Below are 19,807 nucleotides of genomic sequence, written 5' to 3'. Positions count from 1 at the left end.
ATAATCTCTCAGAGGAAATTTTGTATAGAATCCACTCTTCAGCAGAGGGAGGAGTAGTGGTCACTCAGTGGCTGAGGATCACAAAGAGCCAACATCTGTCATCATCTCGTGTCCACGTGCCGGCCTGCGTCTGCATACTGTGGACATCAGACAGCCTGTGAGTGCAGCTGCCACTGACAACGGACGGCAAGCAGCCAGTCATCAGATAAGATGCCCGTGGGCCGTCTCTCCTCATTCTTGTGTGGTTTCCTCTGGGTTCTCCAGTGCCAACTGGCTTTCCAGCCACTGCACCAGATACTGTAGCTAGGTGAACTGGTGTCTTTCAGTTGCCCTTAGTGGGTGAGTCTGTTATCTGTGATGGGCTGGTGTTCATTCCAGGATGCCCTGTTCTTTCCGGGTTAGACTTTAGGCTTACTATGACACTGCATTGAATAAATGGCTGCGGAAGAAAGATGGATGGACGGATGGATGGACAGACCGACGGATGGATTAAATGGATGGATGGATGGATGGATGGATGGACAGACTGATAGATGGATTAAATGGATGGATGGATAGATGGATGGACGGACGGATGGACGGACCGATGGATGAATGGATGATGAATGGATAGATGTTAAGCAAAAACAGGACGCTCATAGAAGCTGAGAGAATTTCAGTCACATCCATCAGTTGAAGAACAACCTGTAACAAGCACTTCTTTAAACATTTGCTGTGCAACTGCAGGCAGTACTGGGCCCTTGTGACCCACCCTGTGGCCTGCAGAGACATCACCCGGGTACTGCTAGCTGTGCGTCCCCATAATGAGGGCTATATTTATCTGTGAACATTAGGGCCCTCTCTACTCCGGATCATGATCTGGCTTTGTCCCCCTAAGGACATCTTTTTAATTTAATTTAATTAAATTACATTTTTTTCCAGCAGCTTGTACTTGGCTGTTCAACGCGCAACGCAGTGTACATCAGACAGTGAACAGAGTTAACGCGCATGCTTTACTGGAGAAAACCTAGTTCAGCCGTTTAGCAGTTTTGTGCAGGTTTTCTGGTTTGCATTTTTTTGGCTAAACATTCACCAGTTTTTAATAAGTGAAATATGTTAGAATAATATTGTAAATTAGAAATTAAGAGCAAAGAAACAGGAGATGCTAAAGACAGCCCCGAGGGGTCTTTGCTCCTGAGGCAGCTTTCTTTGTGGGTGAGACCCAGTCATGCTGCAGCACTTAGGACTCCCGCATCCTCGTCCTTCTCATGTCCCTGTGCTGTTCTCCCCTGGCTTTCGACTGGCTTCTGCCTGCATATCCTTGTTAGTCCGTTTCCCGAATGCAGGGGAGCAGTGTTGCAGAGACTTCTGGTACCCCCCCCCCATCCACTTAACCTCCCTGTCGTTTGGATTTAAAGGTCAGAGCCATGTAATTGTGTGACCACAGGTCCAGGGCCTTGTACTTACTGTGTGAGACACCCTCTCAGCCAATCAGGACCAGTGCCTGAACAGCCTCTGCGTGCTGCATCTGTGTCTTTGGGTATATTTGTGTATGTGTTGTTGACCCAAAGTGACATTTACACCTGAAAATAGACTGTCGGGGCATATCTATTGCAATAAAATGTCATCTTCTTAAAAATAGTGCTAAAAATGCCAAAACAAGTTTTTGAGTGTTGCTGGCGTTACGCATCCTATAAGAGTATTGAGAGTGTAGTCTCCACACTGTCTGCATGTCTGCGTCTGTGCATCATCCTGCTGTTCTGAAGGCGAGTGGGTTTGCGTTTCCAAGACGGAAGCTGAAGCGTAGAGCTGGTCTGTCCGCCAGGGCAGAGCTGGGCTCGTTGGAAGCAGAGCAGGACCGCAGGAGCTCCTTCGATTCCCCAGCCAGACGCTGCACTGCCTCGCTCTGCAATAATGATGACTGAGCTGCCCATTAACCCAGCATGATATGATCCAATATCAGCGTTTAGTCTGTCACAATCTGGCGGCTTGCTGATCACATCTCCTCTATTGGAGCACTTCACTCTTACTTGCGTGGAGTGAGATGATGATGAAGTGATTTAAATTATGATGATCCCCCTGCCATTTCTCCTCCTTTTGACTGGACCTGCTCAGTGCGACAGGTTATTTTAGGAAAAGCAGTGAATCCTCCTGGATCTGTGGAGGCTTTGATAGCTGAAAAACAGCCACATTAATGGACAGATTAAAAAAAAAACATAGAGGGTATAGAAAAGGAGGAGTTTATTGACTGTGCTAGCCAGCCTCAGCTGGTGAAGAACTAATACAGCATAACATATAACTGTGGATGCACCGTGTGTGTAGTAATAACTTGTTTATTTCTATGGGACTGTTCACACAAAGCAACAGTGACTTCAGTCCCTTCACACTGCTCTGTTTTTTTTTCTTTTCTATTCTTGCACTCACTTGTTGCATTATGAGGAGTTTCCATCTTTGATGAGATCCAGCACTGAATTGTGGGACAGCAGTTTGGCTTGTCTCAGCTGCTCCCCCTCCTTTATTGTCCAAAATGAAGCATGGGCGTGATGCTGTTTCTGTCCTCCCTTTAATTAGCAGCTGGAATGTTCCGGAATGTGCTGTTTTTGTCTGAGGGCTCTGGCCCTTTTCATTTGGATGGGGGGAGCATTATGTGCACTGCTGTTTTTTTGACACGCACCATGAAGCACACTGCCTCTCTGCCTGGCCTGCTTGATGCAATAGGAGTATAGTGGAGTATAGCCCAGCATGTATGTATAGAATATGTTCTCACGTCTCCTTTAAGGAGCTCTTGGTCTTGTCCAATAAAGGCTGGTTATTTGCTTCCCCCTCCCTCACCTTACACCGCTTAGGGGCCCATCTGCCGTTCTTCATTCGTTGCTGAGCCTTGTTGTGTGTCAGTCTCATGGGGAAAGTACAGTCAGGTGTAGCCTGGGGACTTCTGAGAATGTATCACTTGTAAGCATGCATCATGCGTGCATGTGTGAGATAGCGAGATGAAATGCGTGTTCTGTGTGTGTGTGTGTGTGTGTGTGTGTGTGTGAGAGAGAGAGAGAGAAAGAGTAAGAGAAGGAGATTGAGCACAACAGCCGGCAGAGTGCGAGTGAGATGCTGTGAGTTCAGGAGCCAGTCTGCTCAGGCAAGGGGAGAAGAAATTGGAAGTTTCCTGGCCTTGTTCAAATATTTATTACATTTTGAGTCAGAGCCAGAACATTCCTCCGGCATGTGCCCCCCCCTCACTTTCTCAGAGTGCTCCTCCAGCATGTGCCCCCCCCTCACTTTCTCAGAGTGCTCCTCCTGCATGTGCCCCACTCTCACTTTCTCAGAGTGCTCCTCCTGCATGTGCCCCCCCTCACTTTCTCAGAGTGCTCCGCCAGCATTTCCCCCCCTCACTTTCTCAGAGTGCTCCTCCTGCATGTACCCCCCCCTCACTTTCTCAGAGTGCTCCGCCAGCATTTCCCCCCCTCACTTTCTCAGAGTGCTCCTCCTGCATGTGCCCCCCCTCACTTTCTCAGAGTGCTCCGCCAGCATTTCCCCCACACTCTCACTTTCTCAGAGTACTCCTCCTGCATGTGCCCCCCCCCACTTTCTCAGAGTGCTCCTCCTGCATGTGCCCCACTCTCACTTTCTCAGAGTGCTCCTCCAGCATGTGCCCCCCCCTCACTTTCTCAGAGTGCTCCTCCAGCATGTGCCCCCCCCTCACTTTCTCAGAGTGCTCCTCCTGCATGTGCCCCCCCTCACTTTCTCAGAGTGCTCCGCCAGCATTTCCCCCCCTCACTTTCTCAGAGTGCTCCTCCTGCATGTGCCCCCCCCCCACTTTCTCAGAGTGCTCCTCCTGCATGTGCCCCACTCTCACTTTCTCAGAGTGCTCCTCCAGCATGTGCCCCCCCCTCACTTTCTCAGAGTGCTCCTCCAGCATGTGCCCCCCCCTCACTTTCTCAGAGTGCTCCTCCAGCATGTGCCCCCCCTCACTTTCTCAGAGTGCTCCTCCAGCATGTGCCCCCCCCTCACTTTCTCAGAGTGCTCCTCCAGCATGTGCCCCCCCTCACTTTCTCAGAGTGCTCCTCCAGCATGTGCCCCCCTGCTCTCAGTCCGGCCTTCAGGCCACCGTGGGGCTCCCCCTGTCCGCCTCCGGCAAGCTGGGCAGCTTGCTTAGCAACAGAGCCGCATTCCTAGTAACACTAATGAGGACGAAGCCTGTGCCCCCCCCCGAGGTGGCCTGTCACCCCCGCCCACCCATCTTTCATGTCTTGCGTGCTGAATCTGCTGAGAGCATTTTAGCCTTTTCCTGAATTGGATTCTCACAGAAGAGGTGCGAGGAAGAGAATCAGGGTTTCTGTGTGTGTTTGTGTGTGTGTGCGTGGTTGTGGGGGGGTGACTGGAGGAGGCACCAAAGACCATGAGAGGGGCAACGCGTGACATGCGTCCCCACAGTGGTGTGATGGGTAATTCGGGTACCTGTTATTATTAATCTAAGTAAACTGCACAACTCATGTTTCTGAAGAGTCTTTAAAATCTTCTAAATGTTTCTGATGTTATGGAAAACTTAGAACTAATTATGAATTTTCTCTTTTTGAAAGATGCTGGGGATCTAAGATCAAATAAATTGTGCTCTTGATTGTTTTATAACACTTTCTGAGCCAGCTAATTATTTAATCTCCCCTCTCATCAAACTCTCAGCAAACAGCAGTGAGTTATTCCTTCTCGTAGACTGTGCCTGTATCAGAGACGCTTCCATTCCCGGAGTATGTTGCCAATTAAACACAATGACCTTTGGCGGCTGCTGATTGCATCGCTCGCCCCTCCTCCCTGGTCCCCACCTGCCGAGGCCAGCTCCCAGATGGGATTATCGCGGAAAGGTCACGGCGCGGCCATCGCGCTGAGCTCTCCCGCTGACCTTTCGGGGGCACTGCAGCTCCCGCTGGAAGGGCTCGCGAAGCAGAAGGTCGACTCCTCGCCACGCTCCTTCCAGCTGCCTTGCAGCCAGAGGGCTGTGCGTGCCACACATGCCAGAGAGGAGCCCGGGAGCTGCTGAGAGTGATTGTGATGATCTCGTCTACCATGAGTAAGCAGGCTGGAGTTGGTATGCACTGTAACGCTATTCGGTTTAGCGATGTGGCTAAACGCTGCAGCTAACGGCAGCCATATAGCACTGTTCCTCAGGGTCTGGGTGGGTGTGGCTATGCTGAGTGAGCCAGAAATGCCCCCCATGGCAGTACTGTGGTTCCTCCCGCGCCAAGTGCACTGGAGGATTGCTGCAGCTTTTATTTACCAATCAGGTTTTGGGCTGTATCTGCAGCAGCCCCACAGAGACTGGTCACCAAGCTGAGACTTGGAATGCTTCAGCAGATCAGTCTGCACCTGAAAGGATGGGGGGGGGGGGGTCCGACCATCACGAGCCAGGGGGGTGTCCCGACGTCACGCAGACACTCAATAAAACCCATCACTTCTTCCTGAGCCGCCTCGACCAGAGGCCAGCAGCACGAGGTCAGATGGCAGGGGAGCCGGCACTGAGATTTTTCACCCTAATTGAGTCGCCGTGCTCAATGCCCAGGCAGCTACCATCACTCAGGCTCCCTGCGCTCACTGTTTATTAACAGCTCCGGATGACGGCGGATTCCTCCCTTAATCAAACCTGCTGCTGTCGGGCACTCTGCCCCTCGATTGTCCCTCAGCCCGGTTCCTCATGAATAGATGTCCAAGATTAGGGGATTTGAAAGCTGTCCATGTCCATCATGATGGGTAATGCTTTTAGTCTCTCCTGCAAATCGCCATTTCTCCGTCTTGCCCAAGCACAAGGGTGGCTCATGATACGTCCGCACATGCTTCACGCTGGCATTTCCTGCGTCTGTTCCTGGGGAAATTCAAATTACCTTCCTTATCATATAGAGCAGTTTTATTTTTAATTTCACTGTTTTCCAAAAAATGTCATCCCCAAGCAAACATGCTCCTTGCCATCCTCAGACTGAGCTGCCTTCCGCTATTAGCCAGTGTGGTTTGGAGAGTCCTTAGCCATTTGTGCTTCACCGAGTTATTTTCACGCCTGCCTGTAAAAGCAGCACTTGAACCTTCTGCCCTGCCATACTCAGAAACTGATTATTAGGATGAGCCAAATGAAAATGATGATAGCTCTCCGGAAAATCCTGCGCTCTCTTCCATCCGCTACACTCCCATGCCGAGTTTTGTGGTCGTTCCGCATCTGGGGGCTGCATCTGTTCCACTGCAGTAGTATTCGCATCTCTCCCATCAGAAGACTGGCATGCAAATTGGTTAAAAAGGTGAGGGGGAAATGCATTGATCATTTTTGGGAATCTGGTTTCTCCACACAAATATGCTGGTTTTACAAGTACACACTATCATTACACTCTGTCCTTTCATGCCATCCTTATGCACTGTCCTTACACATTGTCCTAACTGTTCCTATGTGCTGTCCTTATGCACTGTCCTTACACATTGTCCTAACTGTTCCTATGTGCTGTCCTTATGCACTGTCCTTACACATTGTCCTAACTGTTCCTATGTGCTGTCCTTATGCACTGTCCTTACACATTGTCCTAACTGTTCCTATGTGCTGTCCTTATGCACTGTCCTTACACATTGTCCTAACACACTGTGCTTACACACCATCATTACACACTGTCTTTACGCACTGTCCTTACTGCTGTCCATATGCATCCTGGTTCATTTTACTCCGTGTGTGGCTCGATCCTCACCTTTATGGGGGCCGGCGTGTTTACTCATGTTACTTATCTCTCTGGCTCCCAGTTGACACAGTGAGCTGGCCAGCTTTACAGTGGAGATCGATGTTTGTTCGTGACAGACTGCACCGGCCATATCAACATCCTTCCTGCCTAATACTGACGCATCCAGTGCATTAATCTCTCCGGGTCTGCGTGCGGTTGGCCCTTTCACTAAGCCGGACAGACTGCCAGGGAGACACAATGCCATTACCCATCAGCGTGACGGAAAGGCAGGACTCCGCTCTCAGTCCGGGATGAACGTGGCGTCACCAAGCTACGACACAGACCTCCTCTTCTTATACCATATGTCTTATATGTGTGGTTGGCTTACCAGTGTTGGGGCAAACTAAGCAATTTTGTAACCCTTTGACCTAACCAGAGCTGTGATTGGTTCCTGCTCTGCCCCATATCCAGGAGCTGCTGGTGACTCGTGGGTGAAGAGGAGCACGCCAACCACAGCCTACGCAGCCCGGCCACGTTGTCTCTGGTGGAGAAGTTTCTGCCTCTGGGGCTGCCTCTGCCTGCGAAGGACCCCTCACCGTCGAGAGACTTTATCTCTGCTGCTTTTTAACCTTACGGTCTTCAGTTCTTTTTAAAGTTGCACTACAGTGGAGATTCTTCCCCGTAAAACAAATCACTTCAAAGCCAAAGTGAGAGCATGAAAAGTGAATGAAAGGTTTTATTGTCATTTGAGACCTGATTTTAATAATTGACTCAGGAATGCCTCACCAGTGTATCAGACTCATTAAACCACGACCTCATGTGGACTAAGTTCTTTGATGGAAGTGCGGGCTGTGTGATTGTCTGCTGTTAATCGATGTGGGAGAAGATTTCACAAAATGTCATTTTCCCAGTCAAGACTCCAACACCCACAAAGTGTGTGAACCATTGTTTCTGACGTCAAGGTCAGGGGGTTTTCAGGGGGCGTACATTTAGAGGATGGAAAGCAATGTAGGGTGTAAACAGAACATGAAAAATGTCACATTGGTTTGCGTCTTAGGTAAGGTAGTACAGTTTGATGATGGAAGAGGACTCGGATAAATGGCTGCAGTAATCGAGAAAAGCCAGCTCATACTCATACTGCCACAACACCAAAATCCATGGATATTAATGGCGTAGATTTGGGTATGGACGGTAGAGACGTGCCCCAAAGGCACATGTCAGGAGACTTCTCATAGTAACATAATTTTTGTAGAGTTTTGTAAGAGTTAGGGGGGCAAGAGGTGCAGGGCTGATTTGGTCCCTACCAATGTTGAAGCAAAACATACGCCCTTGGTGCATATGCTCACAAATTGACACATACTGACAAGCAGTCTTGGCAAGGTTACTTTTGAAATGTAATAGGTTACAGATTACTAGTTACCCTGTTGAAAGTGTAATAAGTACTGTAACTATCTTGATTATTTCATCGAAGTAATGTTACTTATTAGATTTGATTACTTTTTGATTACTTTTCAAGCAAACGTTTTAAACTGGGCAATAAAGCTGAAGTCCCAACAGATTTGCTGATCCACATTGTCTGGAAATATGCCAAAAGAAGGCATTTATCTACAGTGAAAAGATGCAAAGCAACTGAATGAATGTTATATTCTAAGCTTTTTAACGAAAAAAATATATTTGGATGTAACCCCTTTGTAGTCAACATTTAGTAACTATAATTTAATTATACATTTTTTCTCAGTAACTCCAATAATGTACCAATACACAAAGGCTGTGTCCTTGTTCCTTGGAGAACCCACGCTGGATCCCTTGGAGGATACACTGGTCCCTCTCAGCCTTGCTGTGTTACCATGGCGATGCCCTCAGTGACCCCACCGTGTGGAGGAACCTTACAGGTGACCCGGCTGGGCTGCCTCACCAGTCCCCATTTAGACAGGAGAGTGTTCCATTGAAGGGCTTTTCTGCTCTAACGTGCTCTTTGCTCCAGCGTATCCCACACTCTGCCCCATCCCTCCCCACTCTTTGTTTAATCTCGGAACTCCAATTACTAGTTTCTAAAACTGCACCTCTGGTTTTACCCAGGCTGACTGAATCGGTGGTGTGAAATAAACGACCACGGGTCAGGCACCCAGACAGCCAATGAGGCTCCTGAGCTTAGCAGAAGAAGCCCATCAGGTCACTTTGGTACAGGGCATCTGTGTGGCCTGTGTGCATGACTCTCCCTGTAATAAAGGGTTGCTTTGGAGCATATTGCCAAGAGGCATTTGCAAAGAAGAACTCACGGAACATTGGCTGCACATCGACGTGCTGTCCTACAGTGCGTAATAAGGGCTTCAATCAGACTGCATGAGGCCGGACTGAGGGGTAACCTAGGTTGTTGGTAAACTTGCGGGGCGGGGGGAGGGGGGGTTGACTCTCAGCTCTGCATCTGCCTGTAATTAATGTGTATTTACCTGGGCCGGAGTCACTCTGAACATGGATTTAGAGACACCTACCCACGGAGGACAATGCCCCCCCCCCCCACTTTGTGAAAAGGGGGCATGCCATTAAGGTCCCCAGCCTTGGACTGGGCTGTGAGTCGTTCCGTCTGAGCGTGTGTGTGCTGAGAACGCGAGTGCTTTCTTACCAGTTCTTTTATTATACAATGTGTGTGTTATATGTGCGTTATATGTGTGATATATCTAGGAATGGAACACCCAGCAAAATGTTGTTTACCTGGGGAAGTGTGTCGTTTAAGCTGAGTGTGGCCCCCTTACAAAGCTCTACATGCTGACAGCAGACGCACTTTCACACAGACAGGCGTAATCCAAGCGATGGCCCTGGGAAATTTCCCTTTGTCTCAAAAGCTACCAAATCAGCAGTTCCCAATACGCTTACATCCAGGACTCTTTAGAGTTTAGCTCAGGTAATGAGACTACTGCAGTAATTAAACAATTCTTTATCTTTGGCTAATTAATGTTGTTTCATTTAAAAGAAAATAACAATGTTGAAAATGTCAAATGCAACAATAGATTTACTCTCCTGCTGTAAGGTGGTGAAATCTGCTCCGCAGTACACTGTAGGCTTAAAACAGGATAGGCCAAAACAATGCTATGTTCATTTTGCCAGTGAGCTAGATTCACACTCTGCCAGTTTTCAGGGGGGCTGTATGCAAGTCATAACCACAAGAATGGGAGAGTCCCAGAGCCCAGGCAGCTGAGAGCAGTGCAGATAAGGGGAATTGTTCAGATAACACATCCCCCTTAAGCACTAAGGAGAGATGACAGGTCAAAGTGGGAGAAGCATCACAGGTTAACCACATCACCGCCGAGCAGTAAAAGGTCCCACTGAGGTATTTGCTGTGGGTCCCTGTCACCCCCAGGACCTCCTCCCACTTACTGACCTGCGATGAACGATGTCCAAGACCAGGCTGAAGCTCATTCAAGCTGATGCTTTCAGGCATGTGGTCAGTCTCCCTCCAATTTTTGTGATGGTAAGGGGTGGGGACGCGTGAGATTTGCAAGTTGGGTGTGGCGCACGTTGAACTGCAGTGCGCAGCGCCCTCGATTTCCCACCCCACTGCTCTCAGGGGCAAACACATTCAACAGACTAAACAGTCACTCCATGAGGCTGTCTGCCCCCAAGCATTTTATCTTCTGATGGATGGTGACACCAGTCTGCAACTCACAGTGGAGAGCAGTGATGTGGGAGCTGACGCACTGTGATGTGCACGGCAGCTGCTTGGCTTCCTTCGGACTACATGCAGTGCATAGCGACATCGACACCCACAGCTTGGCGCAGCCCTCTGACGTAAGCACTGCAGATATTGCAACTGGAATTTTGCTTGTCACATGTGACTGCAGTGTCCGTTCTGAGCTCCAGTTGCTGTGTCGTATTAAACTGGGGGCCTCCACATGTCTCCCTGGACCACAAAACAAAAAAAGTTTGAAAGGGATGGATGTCCCAGCAATGATGTGAAATTTTGAGGGACTGGGTGAACATTCCATGCCTCATCTGAGGGTTCTTATTGACGCCAAATGCAGGGGCAGCGTGAGAGCAGTTAAGGAGACCAGACTCCCATCGGAAACAACCAGTCTACTTTAACCACGTTTAAGGGTTAAAATAGATTGTACAGTCTAACATGCACCCAGGTGTGGCGTCTGCTTTAATGGCAGCCATGAGCTTGGGCCACAGTTTCCCTGCAAGCATCCTCTCCTCTGCTGATGCTCTCTGGTGTCTCCTCCTCAGGAGAAGGCATATGATGTCACCATCAGGTTTTCAAATTCAGACAAACGGCAAACCGGTGGCACACCAGATATTAACTGCTGTCTTGCCGTCTGTTGGTACCCCCAAGAGTTGACGCATATGACGGAAAGCCCATTTCCATGGACGCAAGGCCTTGTCACGACACAGGAGACCCAATCCAGCTGACACCTATGTTGATTCATGCCTTTGTTGTTGAAAGATCTATGAGCAACAAACATTTCATTGATTGCAAATAAACTTCATTACTTAGGCGTAGGTAAATGTTGCATCAATAGGCTGAGCACTCGCTAGAGCACCAGTCATACTTGTCTAAAGACATCCTGTCAAAGCATATGCCAGGAAATACAAACGAGGCAAAGGATTAATTTTCTTGATTGGCTTTGGGAAGATTGACATTGCCGTTCATGGAAATACAAACAAACATTACAATTCTTTACAAGACAAATTTAATTGTACAGCCGTAATTGAGGGTAATAAGAGAACGCTTTCAAGATGTATTTATGAAAATCAACAAAAAAGTGATTAATGTATTTTTCCATTTAAATAAAGCGTAATTTTGTTTGAAATTATCTAGCTTTCTTTGCTTCTTCCATTCTTTTCCCGGGATTTGGCAGGTTTTGATAGTGCACCGTTATCATTTTAATATTACTGTTATTATTTAGGATTATTTCATGTCTGAATCCAGTGTAATTGAAAGCTTTGTTGGTGCTTCATCTCCAGCTTCTTTGCAGAAGAAAGAAATCACTGACTGTGACCGCGCCGAGGTTGCCACGGTAACCGGAACCTGAACGGCAAGCGCTAAGGCATCAGGTTAAGGGATGGAATTCGCATTGGAACCTATGCATGCTGATCGGTATTTCCTCCAGGACGGCTTTCAGTTACAGATCCTTGTGGTTCCAAAAGTGTCTCCTCATGGTCTATCAGCGGCTATGACCCCTACAAGAGCACATGAGCGTGCAGAATGGAGGCAACTGGAGAGTCCATGAAATTAGGGCACTTACTGTAAAGTAATCAGTCATGTAGAGTCAGCTGTGTGTTAGGACTGACCCCACGGAGGTGCTGTCCAGCCCCCTTAAAAGCAGTCACCATTGGCTTACTGTACCCAGGGCTAGAGACACACCAACAGTCATTAGCTGCAAAAACCGCCAGGTTAAGACATTTCCTCCACTTGCTTTGGGTCATGATCAAGAAAAGGCCATTTTTTTTTCCAGATGTTCAAGGAAGGAGACCCCTTTTAATAGTTTTTCAAGCTACTGGACACATATTACAGTAACAGAAGGCAGGACGGGGGTGTTTAAGCTGTAGGCTTCACGTACAGAAGACTCTCGGGGGCTTTAGCCAATGGGGCGCAGCAGAGGATGTGTCACATCTCCCACCCTCCTCCTGTATGCGTCACCTCTGTGGCCACAATGTGCTTTTCCAACAGACTAAATGGATCTAAATGGCCTTTATATTTGGCCCTCTCCCACCTAAGCCTCTACTCAGGGAAGGTTCTGACCAAAGTCCTAATTAAAGCAAGACTTGTTCTGACAGATCTCATTCTGCTTCAGCAGCACTTGCTTGCATATTTAACTGGCCTGCATACTTTAGTGCCCTTTGATTAAATGTAGGTTAATTCATAACAGAAAAGTGTTGAAGCCTAATTTAATTAGGTGCTGCTCAGCGTCCTTAGGGCTGCTAACGTTACTCGGTACAGTTGGAGGTGCAGAGACACCATGTTTACTGCCCATATGTGATGGCCGACAAGGTTCACCCATATAGAATGAGATATGAGGACCTTTGCCCTAGAAATGCTTATGAGGAACACAAATACAAAAGATTTCCTTAAATAGTCATTATATATCACCTCTAATTAGCGAGTTTGGGTGCCATGATCTGTGAGAGGATACACAAACCCAGAGACGGACCGTAATTGTAAATCTGGCTATTGATGTATTTGAATAGGATTTTCAGTCCCAAGCCAGTGGCATTAATGCTCTTTTGTATTTATTCAAAACATGCAGTGCTGCTCAAACACAATACAACCTCACAATTCAGCAAACAAAAGATCCTAATCCTGCTGATTAATGTAATCTCTGTGTCTCGACAATGTGTAATAAGTACAGAACAAAGTGACTTCTAGCTCTGTTTTCGTTTGTTTACTTCGATCCCTCTTCCTGGAATGGCCTGGGCCTCCTGACTATGACACGTAGCTGCCAGAAGGGGGAGCCAGCTGAATGGGCCCCATTCCCTAGACACTTCAGATTGAGGTGTAGCCTGCCCTGTTCTTGCCGCCTGGCATATGGGACATTTATGAGCATTGCCTTGTCCCAGCTGTCCTCAGTGTACTTCACAGCAGTGAGCACAGGCTCATTGGGTCTTAACTCTGGTCCTGAGCACTTACTGGGTTGATCTGGTCATGTATGACAGGACCATTGCCCTTGCATGTCAGCTACCTCACCCCAGACACACTCTGCACCTAGCTGCGGTCCCTGTTTACACAGACGCAGACGCCCTCCTTGGGGAAATCAAACCCCGACTGGTACCGCTTTATCAGCCTTTACATCAAGCCAGAGAGCTGTGAGGTGTCTGACAGTCGCAAGCTAGCCTGGATAAGCAGCAGTGGAGAGCCCCCCCGCCCCCCCCGTTTTGTCTTTGGGTGGGTGCAGCGTCCCGTAATTCAGTTGCATAGGAAGAGCGAGGAGTGCATTTTACCCGGGTTCTGCCCTCTCATTACCGTTGAGTGTGGTCTCTAGAAAGCTAAGCTGACACTAGCAGGATTATCCTCTTGTCTTATGTCTTCCCAGTTTCCTTCCTTTTGTGCTGTCTCTCATTCCATTTGTTCCTTTCATTGTACTAAATCCCTCCAGCTAACTGTCGCCTGTATCCCGCGGAGGAGAATTTGAGCAAAAACACCTGGATACATTCTGTAAATTTTAAAAAATAATAAAATCCATATCCCTTATTGCTTATGATAGAAAGAGGTAAACAATTGTTTGAATCAAGATAAAATTGTACATGAGTACTGGTTCTGGTCCAGCATGTTGTTGCCAGAATGATATACTGTAAGTGTGATATGATTTGTCCCCCGCTATAACTGTTGCTAATTTTAGTGGATGCCTTGTTAGTTACTATGTCTCAGGGCACCTCACATTTGAGCCCCTCCCCCCTCCCCTGGGCTCACAGGCTGCAGTGCGGCTTTTATCTTCTGTGGGGAGGTGTGGCCGTACTGTGACACCAGTAGGTCCACAACGTGTATCTGCCGCATGGCCACACAGGGCAGGGAAGTCCCTCGTGTGATTGTTGCGAGCCAAGCGTTGCATAGCAACCTGCCACTCATTGTGAGTACGCGCCATGAGGGCTTATCAGGGGATCACGTTAAGACCTCTTGCTTAGCTGGCTGTCGGATCCTGCACACAACGGCATGTGCAGCCTAATCAAAGATCTTATCTAAACCCACGGTTAAAGCAGTTCGCTCACCCCTTCTGTCGAGATCTACAGTGTATAAGCACTGATGCCTCAGGTCACTTGGCTATACCTGGTCCAGTTTATCTCCAGATGTGGATTTCTTGGCTGCGGTAGCTGAGATGGACTGACCGAGAGTCCCTCAGAGACTCCAACACTGAGTCTCTGCGGTCTTTAAGACCAGCCAGCCAAATTCATTCTCAGATGGCCCATTCCCAGCATGCCTCTCTCTCCCGTATTTCCTCTCGCCTCATCTCCCACTCGTCTCCCCAGGCCTGCTGCACATTTGCTGAAGCATGTCAAAGCCCCAGGGAGCAATTATCTCTGGATAAAATTATTGCTGTCTTCCACTTGCTAGGGCCTTATCTCAGACTGGTCAAAGCCCTGTGAGAGGGTTACTGGGGCCCGCTCCAGTGACAGGTCACTGCTGAGACAGGCCTCATTGTGACTGGGGTGTGCCAAGCAATGGGTTACTGGTGAGCTGGGGCAGGGGGCCAGTGTGCAAAGACAACATGAGTCCTAGGCTGAAACTTAAGGTATTAGTGATGCCACATTTTGATGTGCAGTCGAATGGGTTCACTGGTTATGATCTATATATGCAGATTTCCGTACTGTGGGATTAATTAATTAATAAAAGTTATCTTATTTGCAAGCCCATATGTATCATTACATAGTGACCCTGTCCTTAGCAGTGAAGTGTGATCAACAGCCGCAGTCAACAGCTTGACATAAAAGATCCAGAAAGTGTCTTAGGAGCTGATATATCACAATGACAAAGTTCTCACTTCCTGTACGCTTGACGAGTCACACTTTAGCTGCAATTCAGTGGCATTTACAGCCAGGGGCGCCTTGTCCCCATCCTGCTGGGACGGCGGTTTCAGGGTTCAGCGCGATCCGTGGTCTCTGCATTCATCTGACAGAGCCAGTAAGTGAGGCGGATTTGCCTCAAAGCATTCACCTCATAAAAACATAGCTTGTAAATGGGGCACAAAAAGGTTCCCCTTTCCATTTTTTCCATTTCATGCCAGGTGATCTTGCTCACATAACACAAAAAAATTCCTTGACCCTTACTCTACTATGTCAACCAACCATTTCTTTATAGATTAACACTACTGCAATGGACTATGGGAAGCACTTTGCCTGCTAGCCAATTTTTTAGCCGCGGATTTGTTTTGAGCCCCAGGTTTTAGACTCCTTGTAGTTCTAAGACGACCACCTTAGCTACTGTGTGGTGAGTAGAATGCCTGCCGTCGTATCATCCAGGTGGGTTCTATACTGGTGGTGGTTGAAGTGGTTCCCCAATGGTTCTGTAAAGTGCTTTGGGTGTCTTGAAAGGTGTCATATACATGTAATGTTCATACAGTCATTCATTAACCTAGGCCAGCTTTACCAGGGGAGAACATGCACAGCTAAAGTATCCCTCTTTGTGGTTGGGACTGTAACTACCTGGATGGACCACACTAGATGTAGAACCTCCACCGTGTAGGTGCAGCTACTCAGTGACTGAACCAGAATCACTCATTCACTAAACTCTCAGGTTGAAGCTTACTTGCAGAGAAGTTGACTGTTCTTTTCTGCACTAAGTATTCATGAAGGGTCTTGCGTTACCTGTGAATCTTTACTTAATGAAGTAACTCCCCTGGCTGTGTCTCTTTCAGATCTGGCCTGTGTCTCATTGGCTCTTCACGGCGGGGGCTGTCTGTGATGAGGCATGCTCAGGGTGTGGTCTCTCTGCGTTTCCTTCGTTGATTAATGTGAGGGTCCTCCCTGCAGGGAAGGCACAAGTGAGCGTTGTGGGGGGGGGGGAATCATGACAGGGTTATGATTGCTTAGACGTAGGGGTCAGCTCCTGCGGGGTGGAGGAGTGAGGGTTATCGACAGGAGCGGGCAGATTTATTTATTCAGCTGTGACATGCTGAGTTGTGCACTTCGATGGGCTCTGCTTCTTTCTGCACCTGATCCTGTCTTCCAGGGCATGTTCTCAGGTGCTCCCCCTTTGCAGTTGGGTTCCTAGAAGTCTCTCTTTTGTGGTCAAAGCCACAGTTAGTCTCAGAATCTCTGTGGTGCACAAAATCTGTGGGGTGCCAGTTTGGGTCTGCAGTGAAGCAGGGGTCACCGTGGACAGATTCTGAGGGTAGAAGCATTCTCTGTGAAGAGGTAACAAAGCAATGCATGTCTTTATTAATAAGACCTGTGACACGGCAGCTGGACTGGACTCTCACGCTCCACGTGATGGCTGATTCCTTGTCTAGGACGCCCCTCTTAGCCTGTGGCATCACGTTGCCACGCTTTATAAATAACAATGAGTGTTACTGAATGGGGCGAATGCATGGGCATACGGTGTAGTGAGGCACTGGCCGGCCTGCGCATTATGCTGTTTTATCCACACCTTCTGCAGTGCCATCATCTGGCTGTTACTGACCGGTAGTACTGCCAATGGCCAGGATGCATCTCAGATTCATACTGGCCTGTCCTCTATGTGAGCCCTAATCAGGGTGTTTATTTTTATATGTGGAATCTGAAGTAGTGCATTTCACTGGAAGGTGTGAGGAAGCCACTGTGGAGATCCACACTGGGCTGGCAGAGAGGACCCAGAATGCTAATATGGAAACACTGTACTGACTTAGCTGATAATTTCCATTTATGCACATCGATGTAATTAAAGCAGTTGTGCTCAAGACTATAAATCCTTCCTTAAGAGTTTGAACCAATAAGTCCAGTATTTTGCCACCTCAGTCCCTACTACTTATACTTTTAGCTAATTGTCATTGTATTAATCAACTTTATATACCAGTGATGTAGTCAAGACCACCTAAACCAAGACCAAGTCATTTCTAAACCAGAGTGTATTGAGACTGAGACCGGACCAAGACCAAGGCTGAGTGAGACCGAGAAAAGACCAAGACCAAGGCAGGGCGAGACCGAGACAAGACAAAGATCAAGGCAGTGCTAGACCAAGTCAAGATCAGAAATAGACTACTGTTTGAGTCTGCATAACAACTCATTATAAAATGTGGAGCATAGGCACCATCTTGGGGCTAGGCAGTATGGCCTACATTTTGTGTCACGGTATAATTTGATCCATGGATGTTTTTTTATTAATTTCAATATAAAGGTTTCTGGACAGGAGAAGCAGAGGTATGGCTACTGCATAATGCGAGGGCAAAGGTTTGGGCTCAGTGTAAATACTATCTCAATGCACACACATCGAATGATAAACTCTGGGTAAAGGACAGAGGAAACAGTCAGTGTAAAACGATCATCATCTGATGTGCGGTCTCCATCCTTTTTAGCTGTAAGTTTGGTCTCAATATTGGTGGCCACGTTCCCACAAAAGCACCCACATAAAAACATATACAGGCGCTCCTCTACTTATGAATGAGTTATGTTCCGAATGGCCGTTCATAACTTGAAATGTTCGTAACTCGTTATTCAACATCATTTTAAGGGTATACGCAAGTACAAAGAACTAGGATGCTGGGAGTACGCACGCTACGTTGCTGCGCGCCGGGAGTAGCGGCCAGAAGTCGTACTAGGCGGAATTGGCGAGCAGAAAAAAAAATTTGATGTTGCGGACAGGAAACGGGAGCCCAACGAACACAATTTGGACTTGCAGTCCTCTTTGTTCATATGTCTGAAAGTTTGTAAGTTGAAAGTTCTTAAGTAGAGGAATGTCTATATTGTTTATATTAAACTTATTTATTGAACATACTTTCCCCTTTTTTTTTTACATCACTTAACACAGTATTGCGTGCAAATTATGCTTAATATGTCCATAGATGGGGTTAAACCTTGGAGTACCTGACATGAATTTTCTTTTTAGCATGATAGCAGCCTTCTCCATCTTCAGAAGAACGTAATGGTTGCGTGTCATTCCTGCAGAATCTTACACCAGGCCAGCCTGGGTCTGTTTTATGGTTTGTATACTGACTATAAAATTAGACCTTCCTCTTTGCTGACCATGTGCGCCATAGTCACAAGGTGGTAACCATCAGCATCGTTTTACGTTGAGATACGTGGCCTTGGCATTGAATGGGAAGTGGTACAGTAGCACCCATCTAGACAGATGAATAAGAAGAGCAAAGAAGAGCCACATGACCGACGTGATGGTGGAGACTCACTGGTGTTGCATGAGATGGATGACAGAAACTGTAAGAACCTGAGATGGTCCTGTGTTAGCCTTGCCAATAAAATAATCATGGAAGGTAGACATCTCACACAGGTAGATTGTGGCACTGTTGCACAGGACTGAGATGAAGTACATAACCAGTCATATATCCATATAAATTACTGTATAGCAAGGGCATAGGTTTAGCTTTAGCACTGATAGGGACTAAATCAGCCTTGAACCCCTAAACTGATGTGGTTCTCCTAAAATATTCCTAGGGACATGTCCCTACTGTCCACGTAACTGTCAATGTATCTGATTTCCCTTTTGTTTTATTTCTCTCATTAATTAATTCTGCATGGTTATCTCCCAGGGGAAAAGGACTTCTGCTGGTCATCTAGTGGCTTCTCAAAGTTACAGCAGAAGCTGGTCTCCTGGCATACAAACCATTGACCTTCTTAAAGCAGGACTTTTTTTTATACTACTCCCCAGAGTGAAAAAAAATTACAGCTTTTTAATAGACCATGTTCATTACCAGCTTTAATATAAAAAACAGCAGGTGTTTATGAATCAGACTGAATGATTATTAGTTAAGTAAATGCTAAAAAGCAAAAAGTCTCTCATGTTAGCACAGAGTGAAATTAAAAATAAAATATTGACACATAGTACGACAGCTGCACTATGTTGAAATGGTGACTGTCAGGCTTCTGTTGGCATCCAAGTCAATTCACTTAATAACCACGGGCTGTATTTTAACAGTAGGTGCCAGATGCTGCTGTATTTTAATTAATTTCTAAATTTGTTCGGAGGGCTTCTGGGAAATTGTGGCCTCCAGCACTCTATCTAGTATTGTTGAATCCAGGTTTAATCCCAGCTGCAAACGTGATTTATTACTGGGGTCACTCCCAAGCTCAGAGTCGGTCCTTATCCTTACCATTTCAATGAAAAAGAAGGCAGCGCTTTACATCTCGTGTCATGCCGACTTGCAACAATAGATGGCAGTATTGTACCCAACGTGTGGCTAAAATGAATGCCTTCCCTACCTATCCTGGCTACAAATCCCACTCCACAATGCAGGTTGCTATGTTCTTACCACCATGGTCTGTTTACTGCGTCTGTTGCACAGTAATTATTTGCTGTTGTTGACTTCGGCACTCTTGTCATCAGCCTTTCAAATTGAGTCACGTTGATCAAGGTGCAGGGGTTTTACAAAGGGAGCAAGAGCGTCACACTGTCATGCAGATAAACGTGTGCCACACGGTGCCTACAGTGGTGGCTTTGGTTCATCCAGTAAATTCTGCAAGCGACTGCTCACAGCTGCACGAGTGTGCAGGATGCGCAGAAGGGGGCCGGCTTG

At 47.3% G+C, this 19,807-nt stretch overlaps 1 protein-coding gene across 1 annotated transcript in view; it reads left to right on the top strand.

Annotated features, from left to right (window-relative positions):
* LOC111855148 (MICOS complex subunit mic25a) overlaps positions 1-7,498 on the top strand; it is a 76,148-nt gene extending 68,650 nt beyond the window's left edge. The window contains exon 8 of the mRNA XM_023833863.2: positions 7,128-7,498. Within this exon, the coding sequence (XP_023689631.2) occupies positions 7,128-7,151 (24 nt within the window). The 3' untranslated portion in view covers positions 7,152-7,498. The remainder of the gene's footprint in view (positions 1-7,127) is intronic.
* Positions 7,499-19,807: the final 12,309 nt, after the last annotated feature.

The sequence above is a fragment of the Paramormyrops kingsleyae genome, chromosome 6 (genome assembly GCF_048594095.1).
Source record: "Paramormyrops kingsleyae isolate MSU_618 chromosome 6, PKINGS_0.4, whole genome shotgun sequence".
In the NCBI taxonomy this organism is placed as follows: Eukaryota; Metazoa; Chordata; class Actinopteri; order Osteoglossiformes; family Mormyridae; genus Paramormyrops; species Paramormyrops kingsleyae.
This window is presented reverse-complemented; position numbering and strand designations above follow the sequence as displayed.